At 40.6% G+C, this 18,886-nt stretch overlaps 1 protein-coding gene and 2 long non-coding RNA genes across 4 annotated transcripts; 1 reads left to right on the forward strand and 2 right to left on the reverse strand.

Annotated features, from left to right (window-relative positions):
• Positions 1-1,034: 1,034 nt before the first annotated feature.
• On the reverse strand, positions 1,035-8,390 carry gpr157 (G protein-coupled receptor 157). Of its 2 annotated transcripts, XM_061057080.1 has the most exons (4): positions 7,803-8,385; positions 4,209-4,422; positions 3,230-3,424; positions 1,035-2,392 (listed from the first exon to the last, which is right to left on the reverse strand). In XM_061057080.1, exons 1-4 carry the CDS (start codon positions 8,177-8,179, stop codon positions 2,174-2,176), a joined length of 1,005 nt encoding a protein of 334 aa, XP_060913063.1. In that variant the 5' UTR covers positions 8,180-8,385; the 3' UTR covers positions 1,035-2,173. The 2 variants fall into 2 exon arrangements, with proteins under 2 accessions (XP_060913063.1, XP_060913064.1); XM_061057081.1 differs by lacking the exon at positions 3,230-3,424 and having other exon boundaries at positions 7,803-8,390.
• LOC132989436 (uncharacterized) lies at positions 7,939-15,608 on the forward strand. Its single transcript, XR_009675911.1, has 3 exons — positions 7,939-8,074; positions 10,366-10,562; positions 14,823-15,608. It is a non-coding gene; the product is annotated as an uncharacterized LOC132989436 (long non-coding RNA).
• On the reverse strand, positions 9,809-18,727 carry LOC132989437 (uncharacterized). Its single transcript, XR_009675912.1, has 3 exons — positions 18,602-18,727; positions 14,590-14,890; positions 9,809-10,672 (listed from the first exon to the last, which is right to left on the reverse strand). It is a non-coding gene; the product is annotated as an uncharacterized LOC132989437 (long non-coding RNA).
• Positions 18,728-18,886: the final 159 nt, after the last annotated feature.

Raw genomic sequence — 18,886 nt, forward strand, 5'->3', positions numbered from 1 at the left:
CAGAACCCACTCAAAGGATTAATTCCTACAGGAAATACAGTAAGTGTGGGTCCTCTGTGCGGCCTCTGCTGTCCACAAGGACAAAAAAAAACTGCTAACTGGCCATCTTGGATGTCATCAGCATAAACAGCACTCACTTCATTTTCCCAGACATGCTATCCTGTTTCTTTAACTGATGGTCCTGAGAGAGTGAACCCTGCACTGACTCTTTAAGGTTGCAGATAAATAATATCGAGGAAAAACTGTGTTTTCATTTAAATATTTTTAGTACAAACAGAATGAAGTCTCCATGTCTTGGAAATAATTTATGAGACCTACATGCCCTTGGAAGTAAAGTGCTGTTGCAGTGTAATGGAAAGTCTGCTATACCTGATGTATAGGCTTATTACAACATTATCATCCACTTCTGCATTGCCTAATTCATCAAACATAGACCCTATACGAGACTTGAACAAACCCTCTTAGTCAAACAAACAATAATCACCGGAGGATAAGAGCAAATTAGATGTCTACATGGCATAAATTCTCTTTTGTCACCAGAGCGATTCATCTTATTTGAATGCAGCTCATCATCTCTGAGGCAGAGTCGTTAAGACTCAATGGGTCGGAGACAATATTTTAGAAAAGCTGAAGGAAGTAGAGGGGCAGTCTTAAAGTTGTTGTGAGCCAGGTTCAGTGAGTACAGGCTCCACACTCGTTGGTATGCATTCAGCCTGCTGCCCGCTGGAGTAAACAGGAGCAAACAACAGCAGGGGTCAAAGGAGAAGAGAGGCTCACACAGGAAAGGCTCAAGTCTATAGAAGGAAGGAGGACATGTGATGGTAGGTCATGCTTCCTGACCACAATGACAGCGGGGATGTTAAGTGAATGTTGGTTACAGGTCTAACTCTAAATTGCAACAACTGCGTGGAAAATGAAGCAACAGCAAGATTACGCCAACATGACTGGGTTTTGACGTGAGCATTATAATATAAACTTTGATTTATTAAAGTTAATCTGTATAAAAGCTCTTTGACTCCTGTATTTAAAAAAAATAAAGATTCACACTTTTAATCAAGTTTTGAACAGACTGGAAGTCATACAGGATATACACTGGGATATTAGTCTCTATTTCAGTAACATGGCAAAATATGTAATGCTCCAATTAAGTTGTAATCTAACAAAAATTTCACTCACACCTTACATTACCTTGCTTGAAAATGCCTATAAAAACCATGGCACGTTAAGGAGTTACAACAGATTCTTATGGTAACAGATTTCCAAGTTTAAGTAAAGACATTCATTGAAATTCTCAAATAGAGCTCTAATGTTCTACTTTCCTCTTTTCAATTCTACCTTATTTGTTACAAAAAAAAAAGTGCTTCTTTTGTGTTGTGACAACACACCAATCTCTCTGATCGATTACAGAAGAAGAAGTAGTTCAGCACGGAAGATGATGATGGTGCAAAACTGTTATCACAAGTTTCTACTTCTTGACGAGAACTCAGGCTGACCATGTTTGCTTTCTTCTACAATCCTTTCAACATCCCTCTTTTCAAGCCAACAGACTATGATGCTTTAAATATGAGATTTTGGCAGTGTTAGTACTGAAGCTCTTAGTGGTAGTTCACCACCAGTGACAATAAAAAGAGTCAGAATGAATTTCACAGTAAATGAATCACAGAGTGAGAATGCTATTCAGCTATCACTTGTATGATAAGGCACTAATATGTTAACTCAAATGTAAAAATGTACCAAAATGTTTACAAAAGTTCACAAAACTCTTGAATACTGAATATTCATTTCACAATAAAACTTCATAAAGTTTCTTTAAACAGAGCATAATAAATAAAGCTTTTCAACTTTCCCTCACAGTGTGTCAACTTCAGTCACAGCAAGTACAAAAACAATGAATTTTAAAAAGTGATGAACAGCACCTCTCCACTGAACTAAAACATTGATATGCAACATATTCAGTCTAAAATATTCTAAATGCTACAACTAATGTGCCTGTCAGTCCGACAGCATCACCCTCATCACTTTAAGTGCAGGTATGTGACCTTTAACTGTGACACAGATGTGCATGCAGCTGCAGAATCTCTGGGCCCTGTCAGCAGACTCTCGTGGTACTGCGGCTCAATGTGACGCAGAGTCCTCCACCGCTTCCTCCATGTCAACATTTTCATCTACAGAATCATTTATCAGTCAGGAGCCGACTCGTGCTGTCCTCCTCTCTCTGTGTGGAGGGCTCCTGTCCCGGCGGCAGCCTGTGACGGTCATCTTGAGAGTGCTGCGCCTCTGCTCCACACTTACAGCAGCAGCAGAAAACCTTGCAGAGGCGTGTGCGGATTGGCTGAGTGAAAAATACAAACATGATGCAGTTTGCGGTTCCCTGTGAGGTGTTGCCAATTCCCTGTGGGGTTAAAAAAAAAAGAAGCCTTTAAGGGGAGTGTACCAGCTATTAATGATAGCACAGGAATAAAAGGTTCCCAAGAAACACAACTGTCACTATCAATCAATCAATCAACCAACTTTTATTTGTATAGCGTCAACTCATAACAAATGTTATCTCGAGACACTTTACAAGAAGCAGGTAAAATACCTTACTCATAGTCTGTTAACATTACAAAAGAGCAGGTAAAAAGACCTTACTCATTGTTATGTTACAAAAAGCAGGTAAAAGACCTTACTTATTGCTATGTTACAAAGATCCGGCCTATCCATCATGAGCACTTTAGCAAAGCAGCAAAAGTTACAGTGGTAAGAAAAAAAACAAAAAAAAAAACTAGTAGACAGACTTTTAATTGTTATATTTTACAACAATATTGGTTTAAATTGACTTATTTAAGAAGATGTGATCAAATTAAAGGATCTTAGAGTACCACTATCCTGTAATAAAACAGTAAAGTAATTATTAAATCATAAAGTTTGACTACACATTTTAACCTTCAAAGGGACATGTAATAAATGTTTGTTACTTTTCCGATGTTCAAAAATGTCACACTTTTCACGATGACTGTGTGATGATTCACAAATGTGACAGCCTGCCATCACTCCTTTACAAGTTTAGCAGCAGAAGAACTTATTATAGCACACATCTACACCTACACGTTCCTGCTGTCAAACACACTAAGCAACTCATTCAAACACAGAATCCAATAAAGAATAAGAAGTCAACTTCAGATAGAAGGATTATCAGACCACCTCTATGTTGGACATCAGTGGTTTAGAAGAGACGTTACAGACTCACATGTAGAGTGACCAGCACTGGGTTCAGCCTGGCTGGAGAATCAGTTAGCAGCAGTATGAAGCGCACCGTGCTCCAAATGCGCAGGACAATGAAGATGATGGGAATGAGTGTTAGCTTCATATCAGCCATGGAGAAGAAGGAGTGTGACTGAGGCCTGTTGGACAGGATGGGACGGTACTCGGACAGAGCCGTATGCTGCATCACACAGAGAGAAATTAAAAAGAAAGAAAGAATAAGACGTAAAAAAAAGGAAACGTGCCATTAAGGAAAGCGAATGAGGTTGAGTGAGTATAATGCACCTTCTGTTTTTTTTATAGCATTTTTCCTAAAAAAACATGCTTAAACATTCCATTTAAAGTTGGAGGCTATCTGCCGATGAGCATTTGCAAGTTTGAAATGCAGATCCTGATCAAAGTTCAAATAACGACGTATTGAAACATTTTATTTTATTATATAATAGAGAATTTTAGGTATGCTAATGGATACATTTTAAGTGTATGCAATGGCTCCAGGAGTAGCCATGTCAGGCTGTTGATCAGTCAGTACACTACTAAAAAAAAAATCACATTAAACTAGCTCTGACATTTAAGCAGCAGAGTTTTACATTAGTGCACAAGGCTTATATCAAAATACCTTGCAACATATTGAAGCCATGATGAAAATTGAGTGGGCATGCTTTAAAAAACGGACTTGTATCTTAATATCATCTTTCACTACACATATTTTGATAGACACAAACATGTGTTTCCAGATCTAAATGGTGATATTAAATTTCCTAAACTATTTCTATATTTGTGTCTTTAAATAAAATACAAATCAGTTTCCTCAGTTGAAGTTTGATCTCTGGTTAGCTGCCAGTTTAATACAATTATATTTCATGTAATGCAATGGGGGGGGAGGGGGAGGTTATCCTTAATTCCACTTTGAAGGCATTTCTTATGGCGAGGTGAAGTAGGTAAAGTCCTGGTTGTGTTCTCACCGCTATGTGGATGTGCCTCTTGATCAGGATGTAGAGTACAGGGAGGGTGAGGTAGGCCAAGAACTCCCAAATCTTTCCAGTCAGAAGCATCCACAGTACCCGGTCAGGAGCGCCGATCTTCACCCAGCACCAGCCCACCGACACTTCAGAGGCATCATAGCCAATCTTACTCAGTGACAGGGCTGCAACAGTGATGGCCAGAGGTACGCCCCAGCTAGAACACAAAACAGAGACTTTAGCGGATTCAAAATCATTTCCTGTTTTTAACTGTAATGTATGGTGAGTTCAACACACACACACACACACACACACACACACACACACACACACACACACACACGCACACACACACACACACACGCGTTGCAAAACATGGAGCATCATGTGATAGATTATCCTGTGCTTAAGCTTTTTTGTGTGTGTGTTGCATAGTGCACATTGCAGAGTCATACCAGTGGTTATTACTGAGGTTCCGCACTTTATACATCACAGAAATTAATTTCAGCTCTTCTAGACACAATGTTCTTTACTTCACCCTGAAGCATCATCTGTTCTCTTAATACAGCAATTTACAAGGGTACTATTACTTCCTGGGAAAACACAGCAGATCATTATTAAAAGAGAATGCTTAAGGCGTTTTTGTTTATGCGTTATGCACAGAAGGCCTTTGAATGGCTCCTGTATGTGATCTTCCATTCATTGGACCCTTTGAGAATTCACAGAAACCAAATAATTATAATGATGACCAGGGACACTGCAGGGAGGCATAGCCTGGGGTGTTTTTGAGGGTCCAAAATAGATCAATTCTACAGCACAGCGAAGAAACTCCTTGTTCACAACCAACATGGAGCTTTATTAATGTGAAGAAGGAAGTAACACAAAGCATAAAACACCAATTAGGTATAATTAGTTGAGTGTAATATATTTAAACTAATGATAAAAATATTATTGAATTTCTGAGATTATATGTCTTTAAAAAGCTTGTGACTAGGAAGTAGAGATGCACCGGTTGGGAAAACCAGGGCCGATACCGATACCAAGGTTTATAACAACTATTTAGCCAAATGACGATGTTTGTCTCATGACTTCTTTTGGTGTCACTTCCTCTCATGTTTAACAATGAAAACAAGTCAGACTTAGTTCAACAGGTGACTTCATCTGCCCTATAAAAAATATCTTTTATCTGATATCTGAATCTGTAGCTAGATGAACTAGATGCCAGCACTGAATTGATTTGGCCCAACACATAAACCTCAGCTACTGACAACGGTTCATGCCACATTCTTTGCGATATATATCAGCCGATACTGATGTTGAACCTATGCTTGCTTTGGTATTTTATTATTTTTTTAAAAATGTTTTCCTTAAGGCTGTAATGAAAAGAGTATCTCTAGGGGTGCTCTTCAAAACCCTCCAACTGTGGAGCACATACAAAAGCAAAAAAAGATGAAAATGAAAAGGTGGTTTCTAGAGAAATGTTAGAAAGCCTATTCATTCCAACTAGAGTTGCATAAGTCTTCTTTAGAAAATGAAGTAACTTGTGTCGAGTGCAACATTTCATGCATATGTAGACAGGTACTTATTTCTCAGCAGAACCAAATGTAAAGAGCAATGGTCTAAATGGGCAATATACGGCACATAACACTCCACAGATTGACCATTACACTTTAAAAATAGATGAATTGTATTTATTTATTCTACATCTTCATTATTTATTTTGGTGTATTTAAGTTGCTTTGTAAAAGCTTATTGTTACGCTGCAAAACAGTATGAAACATTTTTTAAACTTGTTGGCAATAAAGCCCATTCTGATTTGAAGATTAGTTTACAGAGGGTAACTTGCCTTTACAATGTTGAAGAAGCATTCAGTTTCTATACTTCTGCAGAAAAACTTGAGCTCAGCTCTTACTCTCTATATTCATTTAAATCAAAGCGTAAAACTTTCCTGTTGCATTTTATCATTATTTGATTATTTGTTATTCAGATCTTGCACAGGATTCACATAATTTAAATTAGGAAATTTCTACATCTTGCATTTTGTTGTATTCCTAAAATACTCCTCTGAATTGGCTTGTGTTTTGTATTGTCTTTTTAATGTTTTATTTTACTTTATTAAAGCTCTCTGTAATACCTGGATGTTAAAGACAGTAAACCTGCTTTGCTTTGACTTCAAACCAAGTTTGGATGTATATACATAAAAATAAGCAATATAAAGGCCTTGTCATGATTTGGTTTTGTGTTTGAGTTTCCCTGTTTTATCCCAGTGTTGCTTGTTTCCCTTGTGTGTTAATGTTTTCCTAGTGTTCATGGTTTCCTAGTTTTGTCTTCAGTGTTTTCTGTTTTATTTTGTCATTTATTATCCTCATGTATCTCTGTGTTCTAGTGTGTTTTGTTTGACTCTTGAGTTCTGAGTGTCTTCATGTCTAGTGTTTCATGATTTATTTTGTATTGTCCTCAGTGTTTCTGGTCTTGTGTTTCTCCCTGCCTTGATTGCCCTGATTGTCTTCACCTGTGTCGTTAGTCTCACCTGTGTCTGATTACCCCATGTCTATTTAGTCTATTTAGTCTCTGTGTTTCTTCCCTTCTGTGTCAGTTCATTGTTGTTTCTATGTCGTTGGTTGGTATGTCTGTTTTTGCTCGTGCTCCTCTGGGGCTCCCTGTTTTTGATCCTTGTGTTTTTTGTTGTACTTTCTGAAGTGAGTTTTTGTTTGCCTTTTTGTTAAAACAAATAGATAATTCTGCACTTGGGTCCACACTCTCTTGTTTTCCAACCGTTCGTGTCAGGCCTAGTGTAAAAACCAACACAATTAAGACTATAGCCCACATATGGACCACGGATTTATTCTATTTTTGGTGAAAGTGATATTAATCATGCTTCCAGGTATATTTTTCTATACTAGCTCTCATTGAATTTTAACAGACTACTAGTGGATGACACAACAGCCTCCTCATAGTAGATATGTTATATTATTTAAATATCCTTCATATTTGTTGTCAGACTTATTCCCACAGAAAGTAAACCTCTGGGATGGAACTTTGGCAGCTGCTAACATCAGTTGACCCGCTCAGAGATGGAGCCTAAAAAACACCACAGGTTCATTTGGTTAATATCGCGTTTACCTGCTCTTGGGTCAGTTTTATCCGATGTTTTGTCACTTGTGCACGTAAGGTAATACGTCAACACTTTATTATTTCATGCTCAGGTTCACGAGCCCTTGGACACCTCGTCACCAGATGGAATGTCACGTCACTCTATGGTTTCCTTAGTTACCATGGAAAAATAGCCCTAAACTAGCGCAGGAGTAGCCAATTATTTCAATTTTACAGCCATAAAATTATTTTTTTGTTCTCTTCTATTGGCAAGTATACCACTGTTACAAAGTTAATTAATTGTATTTTACATTTTGAAGAAATTAGTAACTTACTTTTTGCCGCAAGATTACTGCTGTAGGCTAATTGGATGACAATTCCGTTTCCGCTTGTCGTCACCAATTAAAAATCCCAAAATGTTTAGGGGGCAATTCGGCAGCATCACACTTTAGCAACTCGTCTAATCTCTAACGTTAGTCAAACAAAAAGTTCCAGCAACCCTACCTTATGAGGTGGAATGGCAACACAAGCCTGTCAGCGACTCTTTGGCTTGACCTGACGATAAAAACATACAGATAAACAGCAATGGCCACAGTCCAGAAAAAGGAGCTAGTGTTGGCGAAAGTGGATATCGCTCCTTGGACGACACAGTCCAGCGAGTCGGTGTGGAAAACTCTCCAGACCCCAAAGGCGTAGGACGCGGCGGACAGCCAGTCAGACACCGAGAGGTACACCAGAAGCCTCCTCGGAGTTGTCCTTAAGTCTTTGAATATAATGTAGGTGAGGATGATAAGCGTTGAGCCGAGAAACGACAGCGCGCATGAAAACAAAACGATCGTCTGCTCAGACAAGTGTATAACAGTCTGATTCCCAAGAGCCATAGTTTATTGTGGATAAGAAACGAGCTGCTATCACCTCGTGGGCATCATTGTCAAGCTTGCAGGAATATTTGCAAAAACTTTTTAGACTAGTCCATGCTATTGATATTAAATATATTTTCCTTAAGGATGAGCAACGTTTAAAAAATACAAAGTCGAGTAGGCTCAAGCCACACGGGTAGTCTATTGCTTTAAGGGGAGCAAACAAACTTTTCTTAAGAGTTTAACCCCTCCCTCTCCGCCCCTCCACTTCTCTCTTCGTTGCACCAACCGGAATTCAAAGCAGAAGTGAGACAGTCAGCTGGTAGTCTGATGGCCAGTCTCATGCATGCAGCTATATTTACGGCACAAATGCTCCTTGCTTGTGTCACCACTATATAGGCTATGACATGGGATTAAAAATTCCAATTCAGGTCTTTAAAAAATGTTGTGTTTTACCATATCTTGCCATATTGTACCATACTGTTTATTAAGGATACTCAAGACCGCAAAGGTCTTTTTGAATGAAACAAATTTTAATTTTAAATATATTTCAAGAAATTACAGGGTTAACTTTATTAATAGTTTGCCCAATACATCTTCTTGAGAGGGGATGTCTTTAAACTGCTTTATTAGACCAAAACTTAAAATGTCAAGCTTTTGAATCTACAGTTACAGAAGTGGAACTAACGCAGTCACTGATTAGAATTCATGCTTTGAAATTGACTGATGAATTCGAAATCAAAATGATTTTAAATAATTTTTCTGCCGCTTGAATAATTTATTGTGAATATTTAGGTATCTTAACATTTAATCACCAATTCATATTTTAATGAAGCTTTTTTTGTGGTACACGCCTGACTGGCACCCCCAGAGAAAACAAGCTGTCAAAAAACAAGACTTGAAATGAAATTATGTCACAGATTTAATTAAAATGTACTGCTGGTTGCAACCTTTTGCCATAAGCTATTTCAATTCAAAACAGCTCATTGGGTTCACAAGCCCTCCAAAATAAAGTCAGTATTTGTGACATTTTTGAGTGATGAGTAACGATGTGCTTCATGTCCAGCAGCCATTCGTTATTTGGCGTCTTAGTTGTGGTTCACAGAGACTTGAAGTGTATAGACCGTTGACCTTGAATCAGGGCAGGAATTTAATGGACTGCTTTGCTGCAGCCAGAAAAACTGTAACCTTTTTTTTTTTTTTTTTTTTCGTTTGCAGGAATGCAGTAATTGTCACTTTGTTTTTTCACTGCAGTTTGCAGCAAACACTTTAGCATATAACCAGAGTAACACGTGACCAAGAATCCGTTTAAATTTGCACATAATTTAAAGTAGGATTTTTTACAATTCAACAACAAAAATGTCACTTGTAAAAAAAAATAAAAAAAAAGCTGGAGTACACATTTACCTACATTCATCTCAGCTGTGTCTGCGTTTGCTGTGTGTTGCTGTGAAAACTCAGATAAATGTGCACCTGGCATCCAGATCATTCTGCCTCGTCTGCACTCATTAGTTCTACTTTGTTCGCATGGCAACACAATTTTCAAGTGTCTCCAAGTGGTTTTTAACAGAGCCAAGTGCTTTATACAACACATGTTTTTAATAATGATGAAATGCATGTGTGGGAAAACAAACAAGACAAATGACCAAATCACTCTTTGTGTAACTTTTATTTGCTGCTTCTTTACATTTATAATTCATTAGACACAGAAATGATTAAGTTGCAACCTATAAAGTGTGAATCAACAATTAAACTGTTGTATGCTAATTTAAATAAAGGTGCCAAAAACATCATGCATTTGCAAATCAAAAAGAATTATTTTTTATGTTCTGGAAATAAATTCTATGTTGATTGTACAAGATAAATTATAGAAATGTTTCAAATCTTTTTAGAAATGAACAACGTGTTCAACAAAATGCTGCAGTGAACACAAACCTGCCTTGAGATGTCTTTCAATCACCAGATGGCAGCAGAGGATCGTACAAGTACAACAGTGTAGCAGTTTGATGCAACTGTAAATACTGTAGAGGCTGTTTTACCATAAGGCCATGCTCTCGGTACATTATTTTCTGTATCAGCTCCTCGGCTCACGTGAATTTCTACAGCATCAGCACACATGTAAGAACTTACAGTAGCAGCAGGAGCCACGTTTGATTCAGTGCTGACTCTTCCCTTTTGTCTTGTTTTTTTTTTGTTTGTCATCCCAGGGCCTCTTATTGCGAAGAATTTCTGCGGCAGTATACTTGCTGATTGCTTCGTTCTCACTCCTCACAACAACCAGCTAAGACACTGCCAGAGAAACACCCACAGGAGCCATGTCCAACCGTCCGTCCATCCCCTCCGCCTGCCTCCCCCCCCCCCCCCCAGCAGGATCCTTACTGCTCTCTGCCATGGACCTCCACCTGTGAGTCTGGCACTGTTGACACTCACTTTTCATGCCCAGTTTCCTGGTGAAGTGGCCTCACACTAAAAAGCCCCCGTAGTGGTGTGGTCCTATGCCAACAGCCAGAAGATCTGTAAGAGAAGTAGGAAAAATGAAGATTGAGTTCAAATTGCTTCATGGTATAAACTTTACTTACCTGATACATTTAAATGTAAAAACCTTTTTTCTTTAGAAATCTCAAGTCAAAAATTTAAAAGGGCACTTTCTCCTGCCCAGCTCAGCTTTATATAACAGCAATGCATAGATGAGTTTACGCTCCGCTGCCTAAAGTGACCCAAAGCCTGTTCCAAAACAGATCCCCGATACTCTTCTACCCTCTTGTGCGGCATCACTTTAAGTGCACACAACTTGGGCAAACACAAATAGCCCCCCCAAACTAAGAATAGACTTGCCATGACTCATGATGTTGCAACAAAAAAGCTCAGTTTGATTCAGCTCTTATCTGCATGGCTGTGTGTGTATTTGTGCGTGTTCGCAGGTCTGTGTGTTTGTGCCTGTGTCGGACTATCTGTTCACATGAGTAGCATATAATGCAAGCGCCTGTGTGTTTATGTGCCCAAAGGGTAACAACTCAAGCTCCCCTTGCTATCAGTTGCGTTCGCTTGCTGCAGTGCTATTTTTGGGCCAGCTGACCATTCCATACTGTCCTCTCCCTGTGGACTCTACTTTTGCTGACAGGACAACATGGATACAAGAGAACGATCTGCAAATGAACACAGGGAATAATGAAGGAGACAGAGAGGTGCTGGGACACGAGGGATATTCAGAAATCATACAGTTGGAACGTCCTCTATTTGGCATTCCTTATATTTGGATACTGCAGGAAGGCTATTTGTAGCTCTTCACGTCTGCTTTTTGGTGTATTATGTGACGCATTTTGGTTGTGTAACTGGAAATTCCTTGCTAAATTTGTGGTAAGAGCATTTTGACCTTATCTAATATCAAAGAAAGAATTTAGATTCTTTCAAGGAAAAATGCCGTTGATGCTCTGATGAAAGCTTTGACATAATATGCCGAAATATTAACAATAAGTGTATTTTAGGCTGCCTCTGTTTCATACAGACAGACACACGTGGTGTCCATGGACAAACTCCTCTTGACCTGCTTTCAGGGGTCAAACTTCTGCATCCGTGTCTCTTTGCGGCGAGCCAGACATTGCCTTCACTGAGCACATGATGACAGGAATTCCTTCCTGATCAGGGTTTGATGTAATCCCTAATGCAGGATTGAGGAATGCCAGTGAAAACAACACCCTGCTTGCTAAATGAATGACTGGCCACTTTGCTGCATCACACAGCAAACAGCAGCAGAGACGTCTTGACTCACAAAGCCTGTCAACCAAGATGTTTCAGGCCTCCGGCTGGGTTCAGCTTCGCTTTCAGAAATACTTCTCTCTTTTTCTGTTTTACTCCCCAAACATAAAGAAGTTGGTGGGAAGTGTGTTAAAAAATATTGGTGTGAGCTACCGATGAACAGCGAGTTATTTTGGCATGAACATTTCATTTCAGGTTTGGCAGATGAAAATTCATGTAAGCACACCTTAAGATGGTTGTTTAGTTTATTCTGATATAAACTAGATATATTCATTCAGACATTAATAAAAGAGGTTTCAATGGACTACTTTTCTTTTTTTTTTAAGATTTATTTTTGGGCTTTTGTGGAGGGATAGGACAGTGGATAGAGTCGGAAATCAGGGAGAGAGAGTCGGGAATGACATGCGGGAAAGGAGCCACAGGCTGGATTTGAACCTTGGCTGCCCGCTTTGAGGACTATAGCCTCCTTACATAGAGCGCGTGCACTAACCACTGTGCCACCAACGCCCCCTGGACTATTTTGTCCTACGTCACACTGCACTGATGCTGACTGACTCTTTTCATTATCAATCATTGTCCCGGGTTCGTTTTCAAATAATTTTAAATATCACCTTCTTTGAAATCCGAGGTGACTTCTTTAGATGTCTTATTTTGTCCTGCCAAAAATAAAAAAAATATATGTATATATTTAGTTCACCATCAGATGATAAAGAGATAATCATCAAAGTGGAGAAGCTGGAATCAGGAAGTGCTTGGTATTTTAATGAAAGAATAACTTAATTGGTTAATCAAGAAAATCAAAACTGTCAATCAATTGAGATCTAAATATAATAAATGTAAAATATATTTTAATATTTACTTGACAGATTCTGAATTAACACACTTACTGTGATACAAAATCTTAATCTTAAAATCAAATTGCAAATTTTTACTTTAGAAACGTCTGATTTCAGCTAATTTTATTTTTAATGTAATTTATAAAATTACTTTGAAAGTTTTCAGAGGCTAAAGCTAATGTTCTTAGGTTTAGATGACCTGTAACAGTTCTGCAAAGTAGGAAAAGATGTGAGGCAGTATGTCCACATAAGTGTTATAGCAGACTGATGTTGTTAGAGGATCTGATATTGCTCTCCTTAATTAATCTGTTATTCAACACATTTCACTTTCAGGCATCAATTTTTCCCAGAAGCACACTGACATTATTTTTAACATGTCAGCAGAACACGAAGATATACACATATAGAACATTACAGACCCTGTACTGTTTGACTTTCTCACTTCTGTCTTCTTTTTTTTAATCCTTTGTGCATTATTACATGCTTGTTCGAGTGTCAGCTAATGACGCTCACACAGGCATGCCTCCCTGCTGCAGGCTCTTTCCACAGACCTAATCATCTTATGGCTCACAATGACATTAGTATTTACTGTAGAGCCATGTTTCTGAACAGTGCTACACATGACACGCACATTGATGGCATGCTTGGTGCTGGAGCTTAGCCTCTCCGGGGGTTTACTAAGCACATGTATGTACAATTAATTTATTTTTTGATCATTTAATTAAAAAAACAAATTAAAACCATCATTGGAGGCATTTAAAAGCTGGTCGTGACATTTATTCTCAGCATATTCTGCTAATTTCTTTTAGTATGAATTTTTTTTCATAATTTACAGCTCAGGATCGTAAATCAAACTGCAGAGTGTGTTCATAACTCAGTGTTGAGTCTTCTACACCGTGTGCACCAGCCCTGGTTACCAGAAAACAGAGTTGCCCCAGTAACTTTCTGCAGGCTTGACCACACACAAGTGAAAAACATTTAAAAGTAATACAAATAATAAATGTTGATCATATGTGTTATGTCAGAGATTTATATGTTAATATGCTAATTTATTTTACCACTATATGTGACATGGTGGATAGCATGGTTTTTGTATGAATTTCATGCGTAATCTTCAGACTTTGATGAAAGTCCGGTCTTTCTGTTTTAATCCCATCACAGTAATGATCGTGATCAACCATCATTTTGTGAGCTGAAGCTGTATGTCACTAGAAACAAGTCAGTTGTATGAATTGAAGAACTGTTTTTATTTGATTTCTTAATTCCAGGAGAAACGGCCCGATGCATCTCTTCTAAGGACCCAGCTTTAATTATGAACACAGATAAAAATAAATAAACAGCTGTCTTCTCTTCTCTGTGAGGATCATACTCTGATCAGACAATAACTGTGGAGTCCCCTGGAGACTTGTGAAAGGGTCACCGGTGGCTGCTCTCTGTCTGTGCCGAGGTTACTGTGCCACTGTGTGATTGGTAACTGTGTTTGGGTGTATTATAGCTCTTTGTTTTCAATAACCCTTTGTACAGTTACCATGGCATCATGTTAAGCATCGAGACTCAGCTTGGACGCTTTCACAGCACTTAGAGCTGAACGCTTAAAACTTAAATGTTCCCATGTATACTTCGATCAAGTTACCAGATTTATTAAGCAGATCTGAAGGCCTCATTTAAGCCTCTTTCAATTTCCCAACACTCATTACATTTACTGAAGTTAGACTGAAAAGTAGAGGTGTGCCTCACTTTTTTTTTCTGCAGTAACAATTAATCTAGACGCTTTTAGAAGTGCTCAGCTGTAATATTCTTTGTCAGCAGCTTTCATTCAAACACTGTTATGCCACTCACCAAGCAGCCAGGCAGCAGTGCAGCTCCTCCATCCACGCTCATATCCAGCGAGGGCACCCTGGTGTTGACATCAACAGGAGTGTGTCCACGGGTGCTGCTGGGTTCTCCCATCATGAGGGTCACTTAACACTGGCGAACTGTTGACCACAAGCCTCTTACCCCCTCTCCTTCTCTCTCTCTCTCTCTCTCTCTCTCTCTCTCTCTGTGTGGCTGTCTCTCTCTGCTTCACTCAGGAGGAACAACAAGTCAAGGCATGTTCCAACACGCCACCAACAGCCAGGCCGGGTGCATGAGCTTGCTCCTAGAGGGGGAGGAGCAGAGAATCAGAGAGGGGGGAAACCCAGAAAAAAAGCCCAGCATGACTCAGCCCGCTTCAATCGGTTAGCATACATACACTGCTTTCACTCACTTTGGACACTTTAACACATGAAGGACTTATTGTTTGAAAACACATTAAGATAGATTTTCTGTGTGACATTTTCATGCACATTACTTTGCGACAGCTCGCTTAATAAGATGATACGAGGGACAACTGAATGTAGAAGCATTCTTAAGTTGGAGTGACCTGTCAGATTATCTTTATTCTGTCATCGATCATAAAGAATTTGCCTACAGGCTGTAACGTCTTTTTCTAACGAACCTCTGCCCACAATGTCGTCTGTATTTACCGGCTAAAGCTAAAACCTCAGTCATCACTGGTTGAATGGATTCAAGTGAAAGTCAACCACAGTGTTGCCGTTCATTCATGCTCTTATTAGCAATAAGTTGTTTCATCCTAAAAAAGAAAATAATTAATAGCTTATAGAATCTGTGACTCTGCATCATCTCAACATGCTAATGAAAGCCGCTGATTCATCGAAACAGCTTACACGGTAACGCATAGTAGGTCACATCAATTACAGATGAGGCCCATCATACACGCTCAGAGAGACAAGTAATACTTGTGAAATATTAATTTTTTCCTAGATCTGTGGTTTTAATAATGTGAAATCTGAATTTAAAATAATTTCCTAAATGCGTACGAGAGAGAATTTATTTCCATTAAGTGACTGATACACATTAAACTGTACCAAATAAGCAGAATCATCACCATTCATACAGTAAGTGCTAATTATGCAGAGCTGCTCTGATGCTTGCTAGGTTTTTTTTTTTTTTACTAGAGGAGGGGTGATGCCAGTTCATCACTGCTGTAGTGGAAGTTGATCACTAGGCAGATTCTGGCTGCAGCAGCAGGAACCAGCTCAGCAAAACTCACCTGCTACAATATGGTCTCAGTCTGGCCACCTGAGCATCTCTGTAGCACTGTGCTGTATATCACTGGTGCTGGTCTCCACTGCAGCCTGTCAACAGACTGATGACCTTATCAATGAAAGAGCAAAGTCACTATGATGTTACGCCCAGGAGGAACTCAAGGCACTTTTTCGTTTCGCCTGAGGGTTTGTCTTTTTCCCCGCTTTTTGCAATTAGAAAAGTGGTGCAACTCTGTAAAAGAGCAGAAGAGGTGTATTTGCCTGCAGACAGTTGCTTTAATTTATTAGAAGTGTTGATGCGGCACTGCACTGCACAGCACTGGTTTGACTAAGCGCCAGCTGTAGATTCACCAATTCAATTGGTTTTTAATTTATAGAACCATGAACTCTGTTAGCACAAGAGTGAAATATGGACCATCACTGAGCCGACCCACTCACAGAGGAATATATTCTGCACTTTCATAGCTAATTCATCACATAAAAGTGTAATTTATTCCTCTTCCTACCTGGGACACAGACTGCAGTGAAGGCCTCACTCTTGCATCTGTGCAAGACAGGGGGGGAGTCAGGAAGGGGGAGGGAAGGAACCCCTAGCCCAGCAAGTTCAAAGCTTGCTGCATTGATTACATCATCGGAACTGGAGTGCAGGAACGGGACAATGCACCATTGGGGGGGGGGGGGGGGGGGGGGGGGGCGATGCAAGTGCAACCAGCTAATCTCACCAATGCTTCCCTGTGGAGCTCCATGAGCAGAGTGTGTGTGATGTGTGCGTGTGTGCGTCTTTCTTTTCTGTCTCTGAACTCAGCCGAGTCCTGTCCAGAGTCAGATGGCCCGCTCTCCCCCACCACTGTCATGTGACTGAAGGATGGTCTGTGTCTGAGAGAGAAGGATGTGCATCCCTGTATTTCTGCATGTGTGTGTGGTTTGTGCGTGAGTGTGTGTGTCTGCGTGTGTCTGCGTGTGTGTGTGTGTGTGTGCTATTAGAGGCCAGCACTGCAGGAACTCAGCTGCTGCAGGACACTGCAGGATTGCTGGTTTGCTGCTGGCTCACTGGCTCCTTCTTTTTTTTTCTCCCTCTTGCTCTCTCTATTCACTCAGGCAAATTGCTCAAGGAGGATGGTGAGAGCATGTGCTGCATACTTTTTCAGCAGGGGAGAGGGGGGAGGGTGGATGAGAGGAGGAGAGAAGAGGAGGACGAGGAGGAGGAGGAGGATGAGAGCAGGAGGGATGGTGGTGGGGGGGGGGGGAGCAGAATCACAGAGGTGCACAATAAGGTGCCGGTGAGCTGCTGTGCTGGGAAACTGTACCTCTGAGAGAGACTACAGTAGAGAAATTGGAGACAAGGAAGGAGGTGGAGGGAAGATGAGGAGAAAGGAGGGGAGTAGGGGGAGGGCAGAAGTGAGGTGCAAGGAACATCAGGTGAGTGCGGCAATTTCCTTTGCTAGCGGTGCAGCACCCACCCTCAGTGAAAGTGTGAAGAGGAGAACTGCAGATGTTCCAAGATGATGTCAGGCTCCGGATATGGCACGGACCTCATGTACAGTTTCTATCACTCTGATCCCCCGCACTCCCCTCCGTGCAGCGGGGAGAAACCCAAAGGGGAGAGAGACGCTTTGGACTTCTGCCTCACAAAGAGCCAGCTGGTGACGCAGGGCTTGCTTTTTCAAGGTCTTAGCACAGTTACCTGAGGTGAACTCAGAGCTGACCGAGCCTGCATGCAAGGCAAACTGACCTGGCTGGATCCATCATCAAACCTTCCAGACAGCGTTCGGAGAACATTTCCAATACTGACTCACTTTTGTATGAGGATTTTTTTTTTTCGCCCACAAACTATTTTTATATGGCCTTTGAAAAGGCTTGAAGTTAAGCATAGACAGTGCTATGTGGCATAAAAGACAAAAGTAGCCTCATCGACTTTTAGAGGAAGAGAGTTGCTGAGATACTGCTGCTGCTTAGATATGACCAAATGTGAGTGGTTCTCCTCCTACAGACTTTTTTTTCTGTTTTTTCCCAAGAAACAAATAAAATAATACCCAAATGAACTTTTCTTCAAACAGTTTTCTTTGCTAACCTCTCCAAGCTTCACTCTGCCCTGACATTCCCCTTTTAGGATGGCTGAAACGTCCCAGCAGCTACAGCACAACTTCATGACTGCAGCACAGCCCCCCTGTCCCATGCAGGCCACTGTAGCCTCATTCTCATTTCCGCATGCAGACACCATCATCCCAGCACCCCCTCATACAGCAGATCATTCTCACCCGTTTCCAGCATAATATTCTAAAACATGCTTCTAAATATAAGCACACAACTACCGGGGGAAAGTAGAGAGCCAGGACTGTCTGTACTCTCCTCACAGCTGAGTCAGCAGAGATTAAAGTCTCCTCTGGTGGAGGAACTCTTTGCATCCTGGTTACTATCTTTTTTTGTCCTTGTGTCAAATGGCTAGTCCTCTCAACCAGCCGCTATCTGACACGCCGGCTGCTATTTCCAGCCTGTACCATGTGTTAAACATGGATGAGGGAGCAGAGGAGCCTGTCTGCTAACTGGCTGGCTGCTGCCTGGTTATTACTGGTGCAGAGGAGGCTTGACACTGATGAGACAGAATAAGCCAGGAGCTTCCACACTGCAGGCATGCAGACAAATACGTTTACCAACTCCTATGAGGCTGATTTAAGAAGAAACATCCTATGCAAAGAGATAACCACACAAGGAGACAACATACAAGGTGAATACCGCTACAGAAGAAATAAACGTATACATACGGATGAGTCTCGGGCAGCATCACACTCGGGACGGAGAGGAGGAAAACTTCTCTGCACTCCCTCTTCAGCCTCATGGTAGCTGGTGATGTGCTCTCGTGGCGCGACAAAGTTGACTGCAGCATTGCCTCCTGAACAGAATGACATTGTTTGCACTCTCTCTCTCCCTCTCCCTCTCTCTCTCTCTCCTTCACTCCTCCTCCTCCTCCACCTCCTGTACGCGCTAGCTCCCCCTCCTCTCCTTTGCACGCTTGCTGGCAGCACAAACTGCACAGCTCAGCAGTGTTC

Source organism: Labrus mixtus, chromosome 15 (assembly GCF_963584025.1).
Source record: "Labrus mixtus chromosome 15, fLabMix1.1, whole genome shotgun sequence".
NCBI lineage: Eukaryota > Metazoa > Chordata > Actinopteri > Labriformes > Labridae > Labrus > Labrus mixtus.